Source organism: Prinia subflava, chromosome 1 (assembly GCF_021018805.1).
Source record: "Prinia subflava isolate CZ2003 ecotype Zambia chromosome 1, Cam_Psub_1.2, whole genome shotgun sequence".
Lineage (NCBI taxonomy): Eukaryota > Metazoa > Chordata > Aves > Passeriformes > Cisticolidae > Prinia > Prinia subflava.
Genome location: NC_086247.1, coordinates 109123760 through 109141491, shown reverse-complemented (window position 1 = coordinate 109141491; position 17732 = coordinate 109123760). Strand labels below are relative to the sequence as shown.

The 17732-nt window shown below is 39.9% G+C and overlaps 1 protein-coding gene across 3 annotated transcripts in view; it reads right to left on the bottom strand.

Annotated features, from left to right (window-relative positions):
- Window positions 1-10559, bottom strand: part of TRAK1 (trafficking kinesin protein 1) — a 39501-nt gene extending 28942 nt beyond the window's left edge. For all 3 annotated transcript variants that reach the window (XM_063407255.1, XM_063407264.1, XM_063407274.1), the window contains exons 1-4: window positions 10494-10559; window positions 7151-7267; window positions 1388-1488; window positions 491-599 (exon numbers count right to left, since the gene is read on the bottom strand). In XM_063407255.1, coding sequence (XP_063263325.1) covers window positions 491-599; window positions 1388-1488; window positions 7151-7267; window positions 10494-10544 — 378 coding nt within the window. In that variant the 5' untranslated portion in view covers window positions 10545-10559. The remainder of the gene's footprint in view (window positions 1-490; window positions 600-1387; window positions 1489-7150; window positions 7268-10493) is intronic.
- Window positions 10560-17732: the final 7173 nt, after the last annotated feature.

The following is a 17732-nucleotide window of genomic DNA, read 5'->3' as shown; positions in this document are numbered from 1 at the left end:
AGCCTTTTAAAACCTGTTTCAAAGTGCAATCCTGGACTGCAAAATCTGCCCATGCTCCTGCACATTCTTACTACACAAACACTGCTTTGCATGTAGCTTCATTTGGGAAGAATTTCTTCACAGAAAGGGCTATGATACATTGGGATGGGCTGAAGTCACCATCCCAGGAGGTGCTCAGGAAGGGACTGGACATGGCACTCAGGGCTCTGGTCTAGCTGATAAGGTATTGATTGGTCAAAGGTTGGCCTTAATGACCGTAGAGGCCTTTTCCAACTGAAACAATTCTGTGATTCCACGTAGCTTCCACATTTCAGCCTTTCCTTCATTAAAAAAGATAAAGGATGGTGATTAAACAACTACATATAGATCTGTTACATGTGGAATTATACTCTTATTTAGACTCTCAGCTTTTATTACAGGCTTCTCAATACCCGTGTTCTGGCATTTAGATGAACGACTATATTAAGCAAAACAAAGGGAGCAATTTCACCTCAGATCTAAGCACAACATTTTCCTCTTCAAGGTCCTTGAGTTTCTTTTGAAGAGAGTCCAAATGAAAGTAGTTCTGGACGGAGGAAGAAGATTCATTCCTCTTCAGCCTTGTAGGAAAAAGCAACAATTTAAAGTAATTTTTACATGTATTATGGCCAATCTCACAGAAGCACAGACTGAACGTCGATCTCAAAAGCAAAGAGACACATGAAATACAGCTTACTCGTGCCAGTACTTTTGGGCAGCAATAAATTTGCAGTGAATTTCAAAAGAGAGGATTTAAAAATGTTATTTATTATTGCGCCCACATTCCCTATGGAAAAGTTATTCAGCCAAGGCTATGAGAAAAGAAACCACTTTAATACAGGGAGCAATCCAACAGCTCCTGATTAATGCTGCACATGCTTCATCAGAATGCAGCAATAACTCTGCAAGGGCAGACAGCCCCTCAGAGCCTGCAATGCTGTTCAGCCAGCTAAAACTGCCTGGAACCCATGTTTTATTTCTTTCCCTCAGCTTGGATTTTTTCCATAGTGCCTTCACAGGTCCTTCAAGCACAAGGGTCACTTATGTAGCACATCCTAGCACATGCAAGTGTATGTGGTGTACTGGGCTGCTGTCAGTGCGGCCCATGGCTGCCCCACCACAAGAGTGACCCAATTCCTCTAAAAGCTGCAGAGCTGTGTCAGCAGCCTCCCTGTGCACTCTCCCCTCCTGGCTCTTGTAGGCACTGGATAGCCAGCTGGCTCCGTGCAAATCCTTCCAGCTGGAGCCTCGCACCAAGTTCGGAGTCCCATTTATAGCTCTAGCCAATACAGGGGCAGTTTTACCACTCTCCAAAGTTATTAAATTGTCCAACAGAAGATGGTTCAACGCTGCAGACGGACTGACTTACGGGGTGGAACAGACGGACTCGGGTTCGCTTTCTTCAGCAGCACTGGTATAGAACTGGAGCAGTTCATCTTTCATGGACAGCTCATGCCGCAACTGAGAAACCTACACAGAGAAAGAGCTCACAGATCAGTAAGCTGATTTTCCAGACACATTTTTAAGCAAACCACCACAAATTAGCTCATTATTCACTCTCCAGGCATCATCTTGGACTAAATCGAGAGTCCAAGACTGAAACAGACCAGAACAATTTCTTTTATTTCTTAGAAAGAAGGGAAAGTACACCTTTTAAAATAGCTATTAAATGTATTTTTACAAGTCCAAATGTGCAATTTACTCGCTGCTATTAGAATAGGGTTTTTTTACCTTCTTTGAGATGAGCAATCCTGACTCCCTCTTACATTAGTCTAGATTCATATGCACCACAATGGATATATTGCATTGATACAACAAGAAATTAATGTGGCACAATCAAGCCAAGCATTGCTTTTGTGCATTTTGTGTGATGACTGTCACCTCCTGGCTGGGACGCCAACCTTGCAGGCCTCAGATGCAGATATTCCTTCCTCTCCAGGAGACTTTACATAAAATTATTGAAATGCTTGCACAGTAAGGTTACAATTGCAACTCAAGTGCCTGTTGAGCTGCAGAATCACCACACAGTGGGAGGCTGCTGTTCTGAGGCTGTTCCAACAGTGGAGGTTGCAGTCAGTTTCCAGGTTTTTTTGGCTCTGGTAAAGTAGTTTGAGATTCCCATACTTAGTACACACATCTATCAAGAATGAACAAAATATCAAAAGTGGGTAATTAAGATTTCCTGTAATTGTGAGCTCCACAAATGTAATCTTTGTTATTTTATATCGCTATTTTCCAAGGAAAGGGTTAAAACCTCAATTAGAGAGTAGCATGTACAACACTTCACAGCCGTGATTTAAGATGCCAGCAGCAGGAGATTACTTTTATTTGCCTTGCACAACTATAGACAGCATAACTGATCAGACACATCCATTCCCTTCCACTTGCACTGCAAGACTTGGCCCTCAGTTTGCACTTTCCCATGTAAAAAATGCACAGTATGTTTCTTTTTATTAAACTTCCACTTTTCATATTGTAAGCACACTTTTCTTTGTAGTTACTATTGGAAAAAAACAGAGAATATCAATGACATAGATTTGAATTTGTTCCATTTTCATCGAACAAAAGAGCAGACACAATCCAAAAAAGGACTTCAGTTGTTCAGAATTTGAAGCAAACAAGGTCATTTACTTAACTAAGACTGTTCTGCATAATGAGAAGTGCTAAGGCACGAAGCCCTCCTGAGACATGGGATCTAAATAGCAAGGGGAAAAAAACATCCCCATCTAACCACATTTTAGAAAACTATTAAATAAAATTTGTGCATTAATTTTTGGAGGCTCGCTTTCTCCATTTCAGGAAGAGCAAAAATGCTGAACCAAAAATAACAATTCACTTCCCTTCAGCACACTGTAGCTCAGCCTCTTTAAAAAGCAAGAATTCAGATACTGTCTGTGGGTGGACTCCAGATCATCTCCAGCTCTTGCTACTGGTTTTTTTTTCTATTAATTAAAAAGACTGAGGATACTATTTTTACTGTCATTTGTGTGCATTCCAAACCTCCAAAAGAGAGTGAACAGTCAGAAAGGTTGATCTTTTAATGAACAGGACCTGAAACAATAGGCACAAACTGAAACATGGGTGGTCCCTCCAAAACATCAGGTGCAACTTTTTAATTGTGAGGGTGACTAAGCACTGGCACAGGTTCCCCAGAGAGCTTGTGGGGTCTCCATCCTTGGGAGATAGTCAAACACTGTCTGGACATGGTCCTTGGCAATGAACTGTAAGGGGGCCCTGCTTGAGAAGTGGGTTTGGACCAGATGACCTCCAGAGCTCATTTCCAATCTCAGTTTCACAGTCAGGCTGTGAAACACTCACTACAGTAACTTCCAGCAACACCTCCCTTTGATGCAGCATTTTGTGGTGTGCTAACTTTGGTGGGCAGCTAAACACCCACTAGCTGAGCACACAGTCTGCCCACAATCCCCACAGGATGAAGGAGAGACTCAGAATCTCAAGAGCAAGAAAAACTTCTTGCTGAGACAGTTTAATAAGTGAAGCAAAGCTTCTCATGCAAGCAAAGCAAAATAAGGAATTTATTCACTGTTTTCTATCAGCAGGTGCATGTTCAGCCACTTACTGGAAAGTGGGACCTTGACACACAAAACTGTCACTTGTGAAGACAAACACCATAACCATGAATATCCCAGATTCTTCCTCCTTTCCCTGACCTTCTATTGTTGAACACAACACTATATGGTATAGAACATCCCTTTGGTCAGTTTGGGTCAGCTACCAGAGCTGTGCACCTTCCCAGCATCTTGTGCAGATGGTGGACAGAGTGAAGAGGGAAATTAAAAAAATAAAAATGCTGGGAAGGTATGGGGGCACATGAGGCAAAAAGAAAAGAGCGTGGTGGATGCTGTGCAACCACTGCTTGCCAATAGCCAAAACATTGTTTTCAACACCGATCTAAATCCAAACCCAAAGCACAGATCACAGCACCAGGTAGGCTGGTGACAAATATTATCAGCATCCCAGAGATACCCAACACATTTTCCCACTGCAAAACACTGGACTTGTTTTATGAACAGAAATAGTCTGTTCTGTATTTTCACAAGGCACTGCAACATGTGCTCTCCAGAGTAAACACTGCCATATAACTGTTGCACAATCTTGGTATTACCAAGCAATAGAGACTGAGCCCTTGCTGCTATGGGACAAGGCCCAGGACACCCCACAAACCAAGCATGGTGATAACTCATCTCTTCAGGCTTTAAAATGCCTCTGCTGGCCTGACAGCTGTACTCAGCTTCAGAACTAACTCATGAAATAGCCGTACCTGTCTTAACATAATTTAAATAGAAGATAAAAGTATCCTCAAACAGCAAACAACAGTTGAAAGACTTGGGACCTAATTCACAGGATCAATCTCTACTGAAACATGAACAACTGTTTCAAGAGTAGAGTTGACTTGTTTTCCTGACAGCAATTAAGTGCTTAACAGGTTAGAATAACTCAAAAGGAAGACACCCTGTTAGACTGTATGTAAACAGACTGCATACAAGTACCAAGTCAAAGAGCATTTCTGTCTTTCCAACACTACTTTCTACTCTTAATAGAGCAAATACAATGCTCTCTTTTTTAAGCCACCATTCCAGATTCTAATTCAACTTTTTCCTTTCCTCTCACTTTACACAGAACAAAATCAAACCTAGACTTTGAAACCTGCTATCATCAAAACACAAACTCTGACAGGTGATCTGGAACTCGAATAACAGGTCTAGAGGGCTTTTACTCAGAAGATAACACAGGTTTAAGGTGGTGTTATTTGAGGACTGATACTGCATTGGAAGTGCTGCCATTTTAGCTTCAGAAACATAGAACTAAATATGTACAGGAAAAGGAAGCAGAAACTAGGAAATTTAGAAAGATTAGGAGCAGCTAAAACCTAGTGAGCTACTCCATTCCAAACATAATTCACATTGTGCAGATTTAAGGTTTAGATTTCTTTGATACTGAGCTCTAATGTCAAAGGAGGAATCATATCAAAGTTTATGCATATCAAAGTTTATGCAGAGAAAAGGAACATGGAGCTGTAGCATTCTTACTGAACAGCAGATAGACACACTGCACCTGGGAACTACTCTGCTGCTGAAAAGACAGACACCCATCTCTGTAAGCAAAATACTTTACAATTAAGAACATTTCCTCAGTATAATACTTATATCTATATATTTATATTTACATCTAGAATACAATTGTGAAACAGTAAGCTGAGACTGAGGTGTCTGGGCACACACTAAAGTGCTTGCTTCAGTCCACTCACCCTTGTGTTCTCTAGTACAGCAAAAATCTCGATTACATCAGTTTTTACTGAACATGATCACAGCCCGTTCTTAAACTTAGTAGCACCTAACAATAAAAACTCAAAAGACAAACACAAGAATCTGATGCACTTTGCACAGGTCATTGTAACTTTGACATGTACCTATCAGCATGGCATGCTACCAGCACACGGGAAAAACTCAGTCTGCTTAATGGGATAGAGTGAAGGTTTTGTCACGACAAAGGTCAAAGAGATATAAAGCTAAATTATTAATGCCATGATACATATACAAATAAAACCTTAATTTTACACCACACACCAGAAAGAATTTTTGCTGTATTACAGAAAATACGTATCTCCCAGACAAACAATTTTTAGGCAATTTTTACAGAATTTTAGAAGTATCAAATAAATTCTTTTCTCTTATCTCGCTCCTAAAGACAGTTGTCTTAGATACTGTTCTGTTCAAATATTCAAGATTCAGTTTCAACAGAAAATCTGCAACGTACGAAAGCAGATTTTCAATACACAAAAGTGTCATGACTTTGAAGTCTGATGAGCTCTGCCTCAAAAGCATCAACTTCTGAAGGAGTCAAAATAACAGTGTGAAAGAGGGGTGTTGACAGAACATATGGCCCAACATACCAAGCCACCTGGTAAGAGGCTTATTTCTGGTGACACTTTCCCTAATGCTGTTCCTCAGTCCCACTAAATAAAAACAAACATGGACAAAGGCAGCTTGTCCCTGTCCTCCACCTTCGTCAATCAAATTTTCCACTCCAGGTGGATGATATGAATGCACAGTCCTGCTCAGTCACCTTGCACATACCTAGTACATGTCGTATTGACCAGTACACAAGCTGGGCTGCCTCGTGATGGGAAATGGGCAGCAAGCAACAGCAATCCTTTGGGAGAGAACAGAACTAGTTTTCCATGTCAAAAAGGGTAGGTCACATCAAAGGATATTATCATTGTGTGTGCTCCACCACCATTTATTACACATCACTGATCACTACATCTGCACTTTATCCTTTATGTGTGATCTTTAGAATGCAACATCTCACATCCCTGAGCACTGTTAATTATGAACTGTTTTTGAAGTTTTTACTCCACTGTGGTTCATTGTTCTCTTGCTCTCTGTCTTACTCAAAACCACACACGAGTGAGAGTCACAAAGCAAGGTCACTGCCTGTGAACAGGAGAAACAACACTGGCTCCTGGCTCATTTATTAAGTTGGAGTTTAGTGATAGTTGAACTTGCAGATAAAGAGCTCTATTAAAGTACAGGTGCTACTTGAAATTATAGAAGCTTTCTGGTGTGTTTTATTGATCACAGCAATGTGTGCACTCCCAGCCCAGAAAGCCAACCATACCCTGGGCTGCATCGAAAGAAGCATAGCCAACAGGTTGAGGGAGGTGATTCACCTCCTCAACTGATCTCTGGTGAGCATCCAGCTCTGGAGTTCTTAGGACAAGACAGTTCTGGACCTGTTCAAGCAGGTCGAGAGGTGGGCCACAAAAATATTCCTTCTCCTATAAGGGAAGGCTGAGAGCATTGGGATTTTTCAGCATGGAGAAGGTAATGCTTGGGGTGACCTTATTGCAGCCTTTCAGTACTTAAAGGAGGTTTACAAGGAAGATAGGGACAGACTTTTAAGCAGGGTCTGTTGTGACAGGATAAATGGTAATGGTTTTAAACCAAAGGAAAGGAGATTTAGACTAGATATAGGGAAGACATTTTTAGCAGTGAGGGTGGTCAGACACGGGAGTAGGTTGCCCACAGCCAAATGAATGGACAAGGTGAAGCTAGAAGGAAATTCCCCCCATCATTGCACATACTGCATTCAGGCATTAAAATCTTACCTCTTCTCTGATGTGTTCTACTTGCTCCTCCAGGAAATCATTTCGTTCTGTCAGTGATTTATTTTTCTTTAACAGTGACTGGCCAATCCGAGCAGCTAATTCTAAGTCCCGTTCTTTCTGTGAAGCATTAAGAATAGAAAGCCAATTTCAATTTTTTTTTAATCACCAAAGGATCAGAGAGAGGGTAAAACTGCCTCAAAAGGGAAAGAACAAGCATTTTGAAAATAGAAAGACTTTTTCCTTCTGTGAGGGTTTATTTGTTTGGGGGTTTTTGTCGATTTTCCTTTTCTACTCTTGCATATCTCCCAACAGCATTATTCAGAAAGGACTGACTCTCTCAAAGCATTCTTCAGTTTCCACTTGCTCCACCTACAAATAAAAGGCTATAAGCTATGCAAGAGTAGAAGCCAGTTCCACCACAATGACTGTTCAGCTCCTGTTTTTGTGTATGCCAACCATTAGTGCTTTTGTATGAAAACAAACCCTAACTCTTTCCTTTTTGCAGATGCCCCAAACTACATTAAGTGGTTACTCCCATGTCATGCTAGGCCTCTTCCTCCCTCTCCTCTATGAGCACAGTACTGGAAATCACCTGTCTTGACAGTTCACCACATGTACCAATAAAAACTAGGAGCTTATCCTCTTGATGACATGTACATATGGATGTCTCAGCCTTGCAGAAGCTGGTACATGGGATTGTAATCTGCCTGGGAGAGGATGATAAACTGCATAAAATTTTGTGCTGTTCACTAACCATTTCTATTTATCATTTTCTTATTTAACTACTAGATTTTTTTAAATAGTGGTAAAATGGTGCTGTGGTTAACTCCTTAATGTAGCCTTAGTTCAACACCATTTGGAGAAGAATTTCTCTCTGTCACTGAAAACACTGTTTGGAGTTTACTTACTGCCCCTGACTACCATCCAGATTTTATGACTAAATGCTACCTTATGTCATGAATATGTTAATGACAAAACCTATAAAACCTACAGCTACTGTTCACACAGATTTGAAGTCAATGAATTTGAAACAAGAGGCTTTCATAATGGAAAAGTTATATAATAACCAGTAAACAAAAAGAGAGGTTATTGATCAATGCTGTATCTGCAAACAGCATTTTCCAAATGGTTTCTGAAGGTCAGACTTATATTTGCATTGAAAGCTACTGGCATTATCTAGACACAAAATCTTTATGTAATCTTATGTACAATCTTTCAGAACAATAGGTGCCATAAAGTTATCCAAAATATGTTTGGATATATTTTAAGCCAGCTTATTGTTCACTAATTCGGCTCACTTCATAAATTCTGAGTGGAAAAAATATGTTACTATGGTTCTGACTCTACAGAGGAGGAGCTATCTATCAGCAATGTTTTTTAACTTCCAATTTGAGGAAAGTAAGTGCATGTCCAGGCTCTTCAAATAACCCCTCCAGCCTTCCTACACAAGTTTTTAGCAGTTCAGCTCTAAATCTCTGTTTGAGTATAGGCTACTTACTCACACAATTATAAGGAACCAATTTACTACAGCAGTGCATAAAAAAATAATACTGAGAAGCAAGGCACATTTACACTATCATTAGAAAAAGATGAGAAAGCAGATTCATGAAGAAATCTGCTCCAATTCTTATCACAAAGCCAGGCAGGCCTGGTGCCACTCCCTTTTCCTAGTTTCAGGGTTATAGGCACAGATTTCTAAAATATCTGCACACGTGTTGTTCCAAGATCTTTTCTTTCCTATCTTCCCAAATGCTGCACCTTTCACTCTATCAATGCTGTAATGCAAGCACCTGAAGCTTGCAAACATGAATGTGAAAAACAGACAAGGGATAGCTTTTGTTTGTTCTCTCACTTGTATGTGTGAAAGCAACAGAAGGAGTTAAATCCTGCAAGATAACCATCATATGGAGAGCAGAGAAAGGTGCTGTAACTGCAACTATCCCTATGAACAAAGTAATTTCATCTGAAATTATGGTCAAATAAAACAAAATGGCTCACTGGAAGTATTTCTTTTAATAAAGTTTGACATGTTATACACTTCCTTATTTTTCCCTTCCAAACATCCAGATAGGAAAGTAGACAAGAAGCTTTAAAACACTGGCTCAGCAGGTCCTTCAAGCATTGCTCCCATGAGTGTGATGCCTGGATCTACAGACATTTGGCCACAGAGACTCAGGGGAGGAAACAGTTTGGCAGAATGCTGCCATCATTACTAGAAGGAGCCACAGACCAAACTCAGTAGATCTCAGCCAAACAAGGCAAAGGGAACAGGGCACAAACAAGTTAACAGACTGTTACTACAAGGTGATGAATTATTCCAGAAGTCTTTTGGGTAACACATCAGTTTTAACAGCTAATCTGTACAGAGGTGTTTGAATGGGTTTGGCTCAAAGCACAAAATTTAAGACTGTACTGCACTGAGGTGTATCCAGAACAGGTGGGAGACATGAGCATTCATTCCCATGCTTGTTTCCTTCCAGAATTAGAGGAATAACAGACCACCCAACTGGCTGGAAAGACCCCATTTTTGACATTGCTATTGCAATAAACAAGCAATTTATTATAAAGGACTAAATTGCAGTCAGCCATGAACTAATACAATTGTAACAGTTTTCACCTCAAGAATTACTCACAAGCATTCTTTGGAAAATCATTGCTCAAGTTTACTGCAGAAAACTAGCTAATTTTAATCAGTTTATCATGATATTTATTGAACAGAAGCATAGTACTGTGACAGTTGCTTTTTGACATTTCCTGAGTTCTAAGGATTACAAGAACACCAACTTCCACAATAATGGTATTAAAAACTCCACAAATGACAATCAAATCAACCAAACATAAGAAAAAGAAAGAAAGAAGACAAACAGAGTACTAGATATTTTCTAATTTTGTGTCTATGTACTTCTCTGGAAAGAAATTATCTGAGAAAATTATTATGAAAACAAGTCTGTGAGCTTTTTAAAATTATTTTCTGAAAAGAATATATCCATCAATAATGATACTCTTAGTTTTACATGTACAGTAAAAATATGTGTCATTTTAAGATGATTCCTCCTCCTCCTCCTCCTTCTTTATTAGGGCAAACATTTGGCCAAGAACAAGTTCCATGGCCTCAGCTGAAAAACAACCAGAAGTAATGAATCCATTTGACTGAAATAAACAAATGATCTTTATTTAGAAAGAGTATTTGCCTTAACAATGAGATAAAGTGTACATACACTTACAGCCCTTATTCATACACAATGGTGGATGATCTACCAACAATGTTTAGTAGTAGTGCCACGTAATTTCAGTACTACTTTGTCACACTGTGTAGGGGTCCTTAAACAGATGTAATACTTGCCTCTTCAAGAAGACGTGTTACAGCATCTATATCATTGTATGTTTTAGTCATCTGGCCCACTCTTTCAGCACATAAAACTGCAAAGAAATAAAGCAAAACATTAATCAGACAGGCAGTGCTGTTGGGGGAGGATCACAGAATATTCTGAACTGGAAGACACACACAAGGTTCACTGAAGTTCAACTCCCATCCTTTGCAAGAAATATCTTTCTAAGTTTAGATGTGTGTAAGTTTTCATCTAAAAACTGCTTATGCCAACCTTTGGATGAGCACATAACAGCTAAAAACCTCGAAACAAACAAAATGACAAACAAACAAAACTCTACCCCTGCTCCCCCAAGCTGCCCTCAAAAAAATCCTAGATTCATGTGGTACTGGTAATGCAAATGCTCCTCTTATAAAAAACCACTTGCTTTTGTCAGTGGCAGAACAAACTTAAAATGTACAAACTTTCTTCTCTGAAAAACAATATCTTGAGTTCATTAAAAAAATAATCAGGAAGTCAAAACAGAGGCTCTTAGATACATAATTAGGATTCTATCATGTTACCTACTCATCGTATGACATGCAGTAGCATTACTCCACGAATATGTAACTCCAGTACTGTTAGAGGCACTGTTCATCAGAAAGAGACTATGTCATAGTAAGTTGATAAGAATTGGGTTTTACAGTACAAGATAGCAAAGTATGCATGCAAAATAAGAAATGGGTTTTATAATACCCAGCCACACCACAGTGACCGGTTTCACCCATAACAAATATTTACTTAGACTTGTTGAGATTGTTAATCACTAAGGTGGAACCAGGAGTTTTGCCAGACTGAAGAAAGTATGTAGAAGTTCAGTCTACCACCATAGGTGATCCTTTTAAGAAGCTACACTCACTTAGCAAGAAGACAAGAAGTTTTCAAAAAATTCACCAACAGTCACAGGAAACAACAGCACTTTCTGCTCTGCCCTTCTATTCTTTTTTGTTTTTCAACTACACTTTTTCCTCAAAACCTGTAATTCTGCAAAAAAGGACTGTTAATGAAATTCAGTGCATCACATGGACAGTGAGTTACCAGGCTGCTGTAGCCTGAACTGTTCTTCAGGGGATTTACCCTTGGCAATGTCACTTAAGGCTCCGTCTGGCAGATAAGCTGATGTTCTAGTGCACACTAAGGCGGGGGAAGAGACAGATCAGGCCTAATAGGATTTATATAGTGAGGGGAAAGAAAAAAAAAAGGCAGAACTGTGCAGTAATATTAGCAGGAGACAGTTTGTCACACCAAGGAAACAACACTACCTAATTCATAAACACACAGTCTGCGTACATATAAACATACAGCTGACCACCACTAAGGCACATGGGTAATACATCAAATGCAACAGTACTTAGATATCTGTTGAAATGCTGGAGGATATTTTCCCCTGCCTAAACATCAGAAAATTGCTTAAATTATGGCAATTTGTTTATTTGTTTATTTTCCCATTTATCTAATTCTACTTTTGCAGGTTGCATCCTAAAAACATTTATATTTATTGACAGGAGTAGTTCCAGTGAACTTCAAAGAATGCTATACAAAAATATTCAAAATATAATTGCATATATCCAAATAATAAGTCTGAAAGTGCTAACAGCAAAAAGTTTATACTTCAAAGTAATAACCTGACAAGCACAACATATCAATAGAAAGAATAGCTCTGCCACTGCAGAAGCGAAAATACAGTACATCTGTAAACTACAAGCTATATTACCCAAAAGCAAACTACTAAGGATTCCACAGAAAAAAATGCAGTAACTTGCAGAGAGCATTTGCTATAATTAAAAAAGGGGTTTAACCCAAGTTTTTCACAAAAACTTCACAAAAAGACAGAAGGTGCAATGTTCAGAAGACTATTCATCCACACACAAACTGACATCACCATAAACTCAGTTTTATTTTAAATACAGTAAGTTCATAAGTCATGTCATAAGACATCTATCAGAAACCCTGACGCCAGCAGGTTTCCAATACAACTGCACACTAAATAGTTCCCTTGGTTACAACATTCCATCACTACCATAAAATAATATTTGACATTGTCATTAGCAAGCTCATTTCAACTCTGTACCTAGCATTAACAATCACCAATGAGCAGGACTATGGCAACCTCACACCATCCTAATTCAGGTAAATATACAACCTTCCTAACAGCCAGGTTGATAAAAGGATGGTGTTCCCACAGACAGAGTAAAGTCACTCAGCTGGGAGAGTGATAAAGGCTGATGTGTGTGGATACTCCCTTGGTTATTCCTTCAGAACTTGCCATTTAAACTTTAACCTGGCAATGCAATACCACAGCATTATAACAACAGACATTATCAGCAGCACAGCACAGTAGAATCTGGTCACCAATAGCTTTTATATCTAGAAACTTCCATCAAAGTTCTGTTGGTGATTGTCAAAACAGAGATCTTCGTACACTGCTCTGTCAGTGTAAAAGGGTTACAAAGCAGAAATGTCCTTTTATGCATCCTCTTCATCCAAGTGAAAATAATTTTCAATAGACTGCATGTAATAAAATCTGTCAGTCAACTACTGTCCATACTACTACTACTACATACAATACTGTGGAAACACAGAGCTACCAACGAAAAGGAAGGATTTTCTTTTGGAAGGAGGGCAAACTAGCATAGAGGTGTTGCTTTCAATTACTCAGAAATCAGGGCTTGCGGGGAAGAGAAGGTGAAACCTAAGGGGAGAGGGGAATTCAGAAGCATCATTGTAAAAAAAAAAAAAAATCCTAAAAAGTGTCTAAACACCTACTTATTTCAGCCTCCACAGACTATGAGATAACATTTGGCCAATTCCTATTACAGCAGTTTTTATTTCCTTGGTAGATTTCTTTAGACCAAAAAATCTATCAGTGAGGAAGATAGACTATTTTGTTAAACCATTTAGAAGAGTAATCAGTGAAGTATGCAGCAGAAAAATACCCCCCACATGCCACATATGTAATGGATCAGGTTTCTAGCCTGCTGGAGTATCTGATGGGTATGAGAGCCTGGGGACTGCTATAAAGATAAAACAAGAGCAAATGAAGGACAGTGCCTTGTAATGCAAAACCTACAGTGCCAAATTACTGACCTCTTTTCGCTCACTCACACATCAGTAGCTTTTTGCTTGAGGGTGATAGGGAGAACTGTGTCTAAGTGCATGGATGCATGCAAACAGCCAAATCAAATATAATTTGCACTTCTCAGCTTATGGAGAAGGCTGATAGACAATACAGAAAGAAAGAGCAATCAAAAAAAAATTACCTATTTTGATAAGTGCTTTGAAGCTAAACGTCCCAGATCCAGAACAGGAAACAAAGAGCAGAGAAAGCTCCCATCACATTATTTTCATGTCAGTACTAAATACATGGTACTGGGGACACATTTGCAGTTTGAAGTATCTGGGCTTTTTTTTAAAGCCAAACATGTCAATGGACAAACACTACACAGATCAAACATTTCCTCTGCCTTAAAGTAACTTGCACCACCTTTATCCCATCCTAAAGCCTGCGAATTTACTGGTAACCACATCCCTGTGTTTCCCAAAGTAAGTACAGGTGAAAGGGTGCACCCTGCATTTATTTCTTATCATCTAGTTAATGGAGCACTGATTCCTGAGCTGGAGATGCACTGGGACATGGAGGAACACACACTCTTCTGGATTGCTCCCTGAAAGTCACCTATTCAACAAGTATGCTACTTAGAGTATAGGATGCTTGCAGGAACAGGAGACAGGCATAGAAGGGAAGGGGAACAAGAATACCACTACTGGCAACTTCTGCAGTGAGCCACCACTTGCCAAACAAAGGATTCAAATAGAAGGAAGAAAAAATACATCACCAGTGCCAGCAGTCACAGGTATCCTCAGCTCCTGTTCCCTGCATCCCTCAAAATATACTCCCTCTTCATTTTTGAGACCCATCAACCAAGGATAAACTAATGGAATAAAAGAGAGCTGCAACTGCTGAAGAGGAAAGCCCAGCTCCCACTGCTCCTCTTCACATCTATTTCTAACTACTGGGAAGCATAAGAGGGCTAGCATGCCACTGTAAAGTTTCACTTTTTGGGTAGATAATATTGACCTGTATAATTTCAGAGTCTAACAGGGAAGGCCCAATGCATGAGGATTTCCCTACTAGCAAAATTTTAATTCATCAGAAACTCTATCAGGGGAAATGCATATTGTCATGGAGCACAGATCTCTTGCCATTTAAACACCCATGTTCTTATTGACAAGGTGGTGGGAGCGGACAGTGCCTTTTTTTCTTAACAGTTCCCAACCCAAAGCCTTTTACTATAGCAAGGCCTGCTATATTCTTGCTCAGTTATGACAAGCCCTGCCTCACAATCAGCTTCTGTCTCACTCCCCTCTGCTCACAGCTCTGTCCAAACATCAAAGACACAATGGCAAGGGCACTGCATCCTGAAGGTTGCACATGGAGCCACACAGAACACACATGGCAAATCTGACCCAGCAGCCGTGCTCCCTGCTGCCACTTGGCAAATGTTCGTTGTTGCACACCCTGGCAGACTCAGACTCCTCTCGATGGATTCATTCCTCAAAGGCTATTTTTACACTCCAAAGATAAAGCACCCACTAAAAATTACAGCCTCAGTTCCAGAGCCACTAATAGTTATGCTCTGGCACAGGTTACTTGTGAGCACTACATCAACTTGAGCCAAGCACATGTGGAATTCTGAAACTGTGCCATATTAGGTATATCACCTTTCAAAAAAACTCAGAAAAATTGTACTTCAAATGTGCTGTCAGCTGTTACTGATCTTCAACAGTTAAAGATAAACATGGTACCTTCTCCTCCAATGCAGAGGAGTTTCTGGCAGCCATGGCTAAACCGGGATAGAGACTTCAGTTCTGCTGTTACTTGCCACATTTGAGACAGCCCTAAGAGAATATGCCCATCTAAACAGCTTAAAAATTTTAAGATACTACTGTCACCAGAGCTTGAAGAATGTGCTTCTGAGTCACAGCTTGCTAGAAATCCAAACCCCAACAGAACAGCCCCGCAGTTGCCCCAGGCTCCCCCAGCACTCCCGAAGCAGGGAGCAGGCCAGCGGGGAGGTGAGCGGTGGCGTGACCCTGGTCAGAGGGACAAGGAGCGGTCACAGCGCGCCAACTGCCTCACAGCTGCCAGGCCACACCGTGGGCGGCTCTGCAGGAGTCTGGGAGAACAACATGGTGTGAGGGATACATGGTCAGGAAGTTCAACAGACAATCCAATAGATTTGGGCTTTGTCTTCTCCAAATGCTACAGCATGGCTTACTGTAATTTCAATGCCACAGCTGGCAAAATAATCTTTCAATATTAAGCCGCAGGTACTGATTCTTCTGGAAGAAGAGATTTGTTCTTGCTGTTTCAGGCTATGGTTTAAGGAGTGTTTGTTTACTGCCATTTCTCTCATAAGATATTCAAATAGCTTAGCAAATCCAATATTAAAGCCTCACATACAAACCTTTGTCATTACTTAAACTCAGGTTCACAGAAAAACCCCAAAAAACAACAAGCCACTGTTCTTAACTTCTTTTCTAAAGCCTCTCCCTGAAACCTTGGGCAGGGAGTAATTTCAAAGTACTTCCTCTAAGTAGGACATGAACTGCATGAAATTTTCTAGTGATGAATGAAAAATCAAGTTAAAAGACATTTCAAAAAGAGCATCAGGCACTTGTTCCTTCTGTTAGCATAAACAGATCAAATGTGGAAACTCAGAAAATACAGACACAAAGTAAAACTAAGAAAATAAGAAAAAGTCTCTGGAGAGAACACCTTAATTCTCCTAACTGCCTTAATGCGTACATCATTTACAGATACAGCTCAGGATAGCTCTTCTCTTCAAAGTTAAAACTTTTTTTGCAGGATTTTTTACTGCTAGCCACTGAGTTACTGTCTTGACATTCATTTCCATTCATTTCTTGTCAAGAAATGTCTAAACTGCAGTCAAAGTAACTAATACATGGGTGAAAGATTTAAACCAGGATCTGTACATCTTTGAAAATCCTAAAATGAAGTTACAAGTCTGTAAGCCACCCATTGTCAGCTGTCTGCTTTCTTAAATATGTGATCTTTTCCTATTCCAACTCTTCGGGTGGGAATGGTTGTGCCAAAGCTTCCAAGAATGATTCCTCTCCATCTGTTTTGCTCTAGCATTCACAGATTCCAGAGCTCTGAGCGGTCTCCATCCTTTTGTATTTTACATTTTCTGAAAATCAGACCCCTGGAGTGCAGTGCCTGATTTAAGATTTTAATAGTGATCTCAACACTTACATTTTCTTTTTAATTCAACTTGAGACACATTCTTTGCCTGCATTTACTAAGTACTTTAGATAAACAGGACTTTTAAACTACTACATTAGTAAATGGAAATGGTTGCCATCATAGGTCCTACATAGGTAAGAATCTTTTCCTCTCCCAGCTGCAAAAGCAAGAACCAAAACATAGACCCTTTCAGAAACAGCTGACCCAACAAATCACTAATCAAAGGAAGTTGACAGGCTGTCCTTTCACAGCTCAGGTTCCTTTATGAAGAAAATTTGAGTAGACACTATCAACAGATATCCCTGAGCAAAGTTTCACTGCAGTCAGCCCTGAGGCCAGCTTATCAAATGAGAAATAAACATATTGCTGTTAGGCAACTTTACAATTCCAAAGCAATGCAGTGACTCTAGGACTGTTCTGCCCAGACCCTTATGAAGATGCCTTCCACTCTCATCAAGAGACCTGACTGTAGTGCTGCCAGGCAAACCTTAGTTCTGTGACAGGCTCCAGAAACAGGACTGAGGGGAGCTACAGCATCTAAATGCTAGGACAGAGAAAAACCTCATTACATCAAAATGACAATGGAAATAATAGTCAAGAAGTGAGTACACATTCTGCACATGGAACAGGCCAAACAGTTAAGGAGTTTTATTTATACAACTTTTATCCTCTTCTTTTCAATAACTATAAATGGTTGAAGTGAAGCATATCTTGTGATTTCCCATTTCCGGTACCAGATTTACAGCCAGATATAGCTAAAATGTTTCTTTTGTTCAGGATGAAAAGGCTATATGCTGGTGTTTCCATCTGCTTTACTTACAGAATGGATTGACTCACCCATTCTCCGAGAGAAATACTACCCTTTGCAAGCACTCCCACGTGCAAAGATACACAGAAATACCATATATAAGTTTTGTGTATCTCTGCACTGTGTGTAGGTGACATG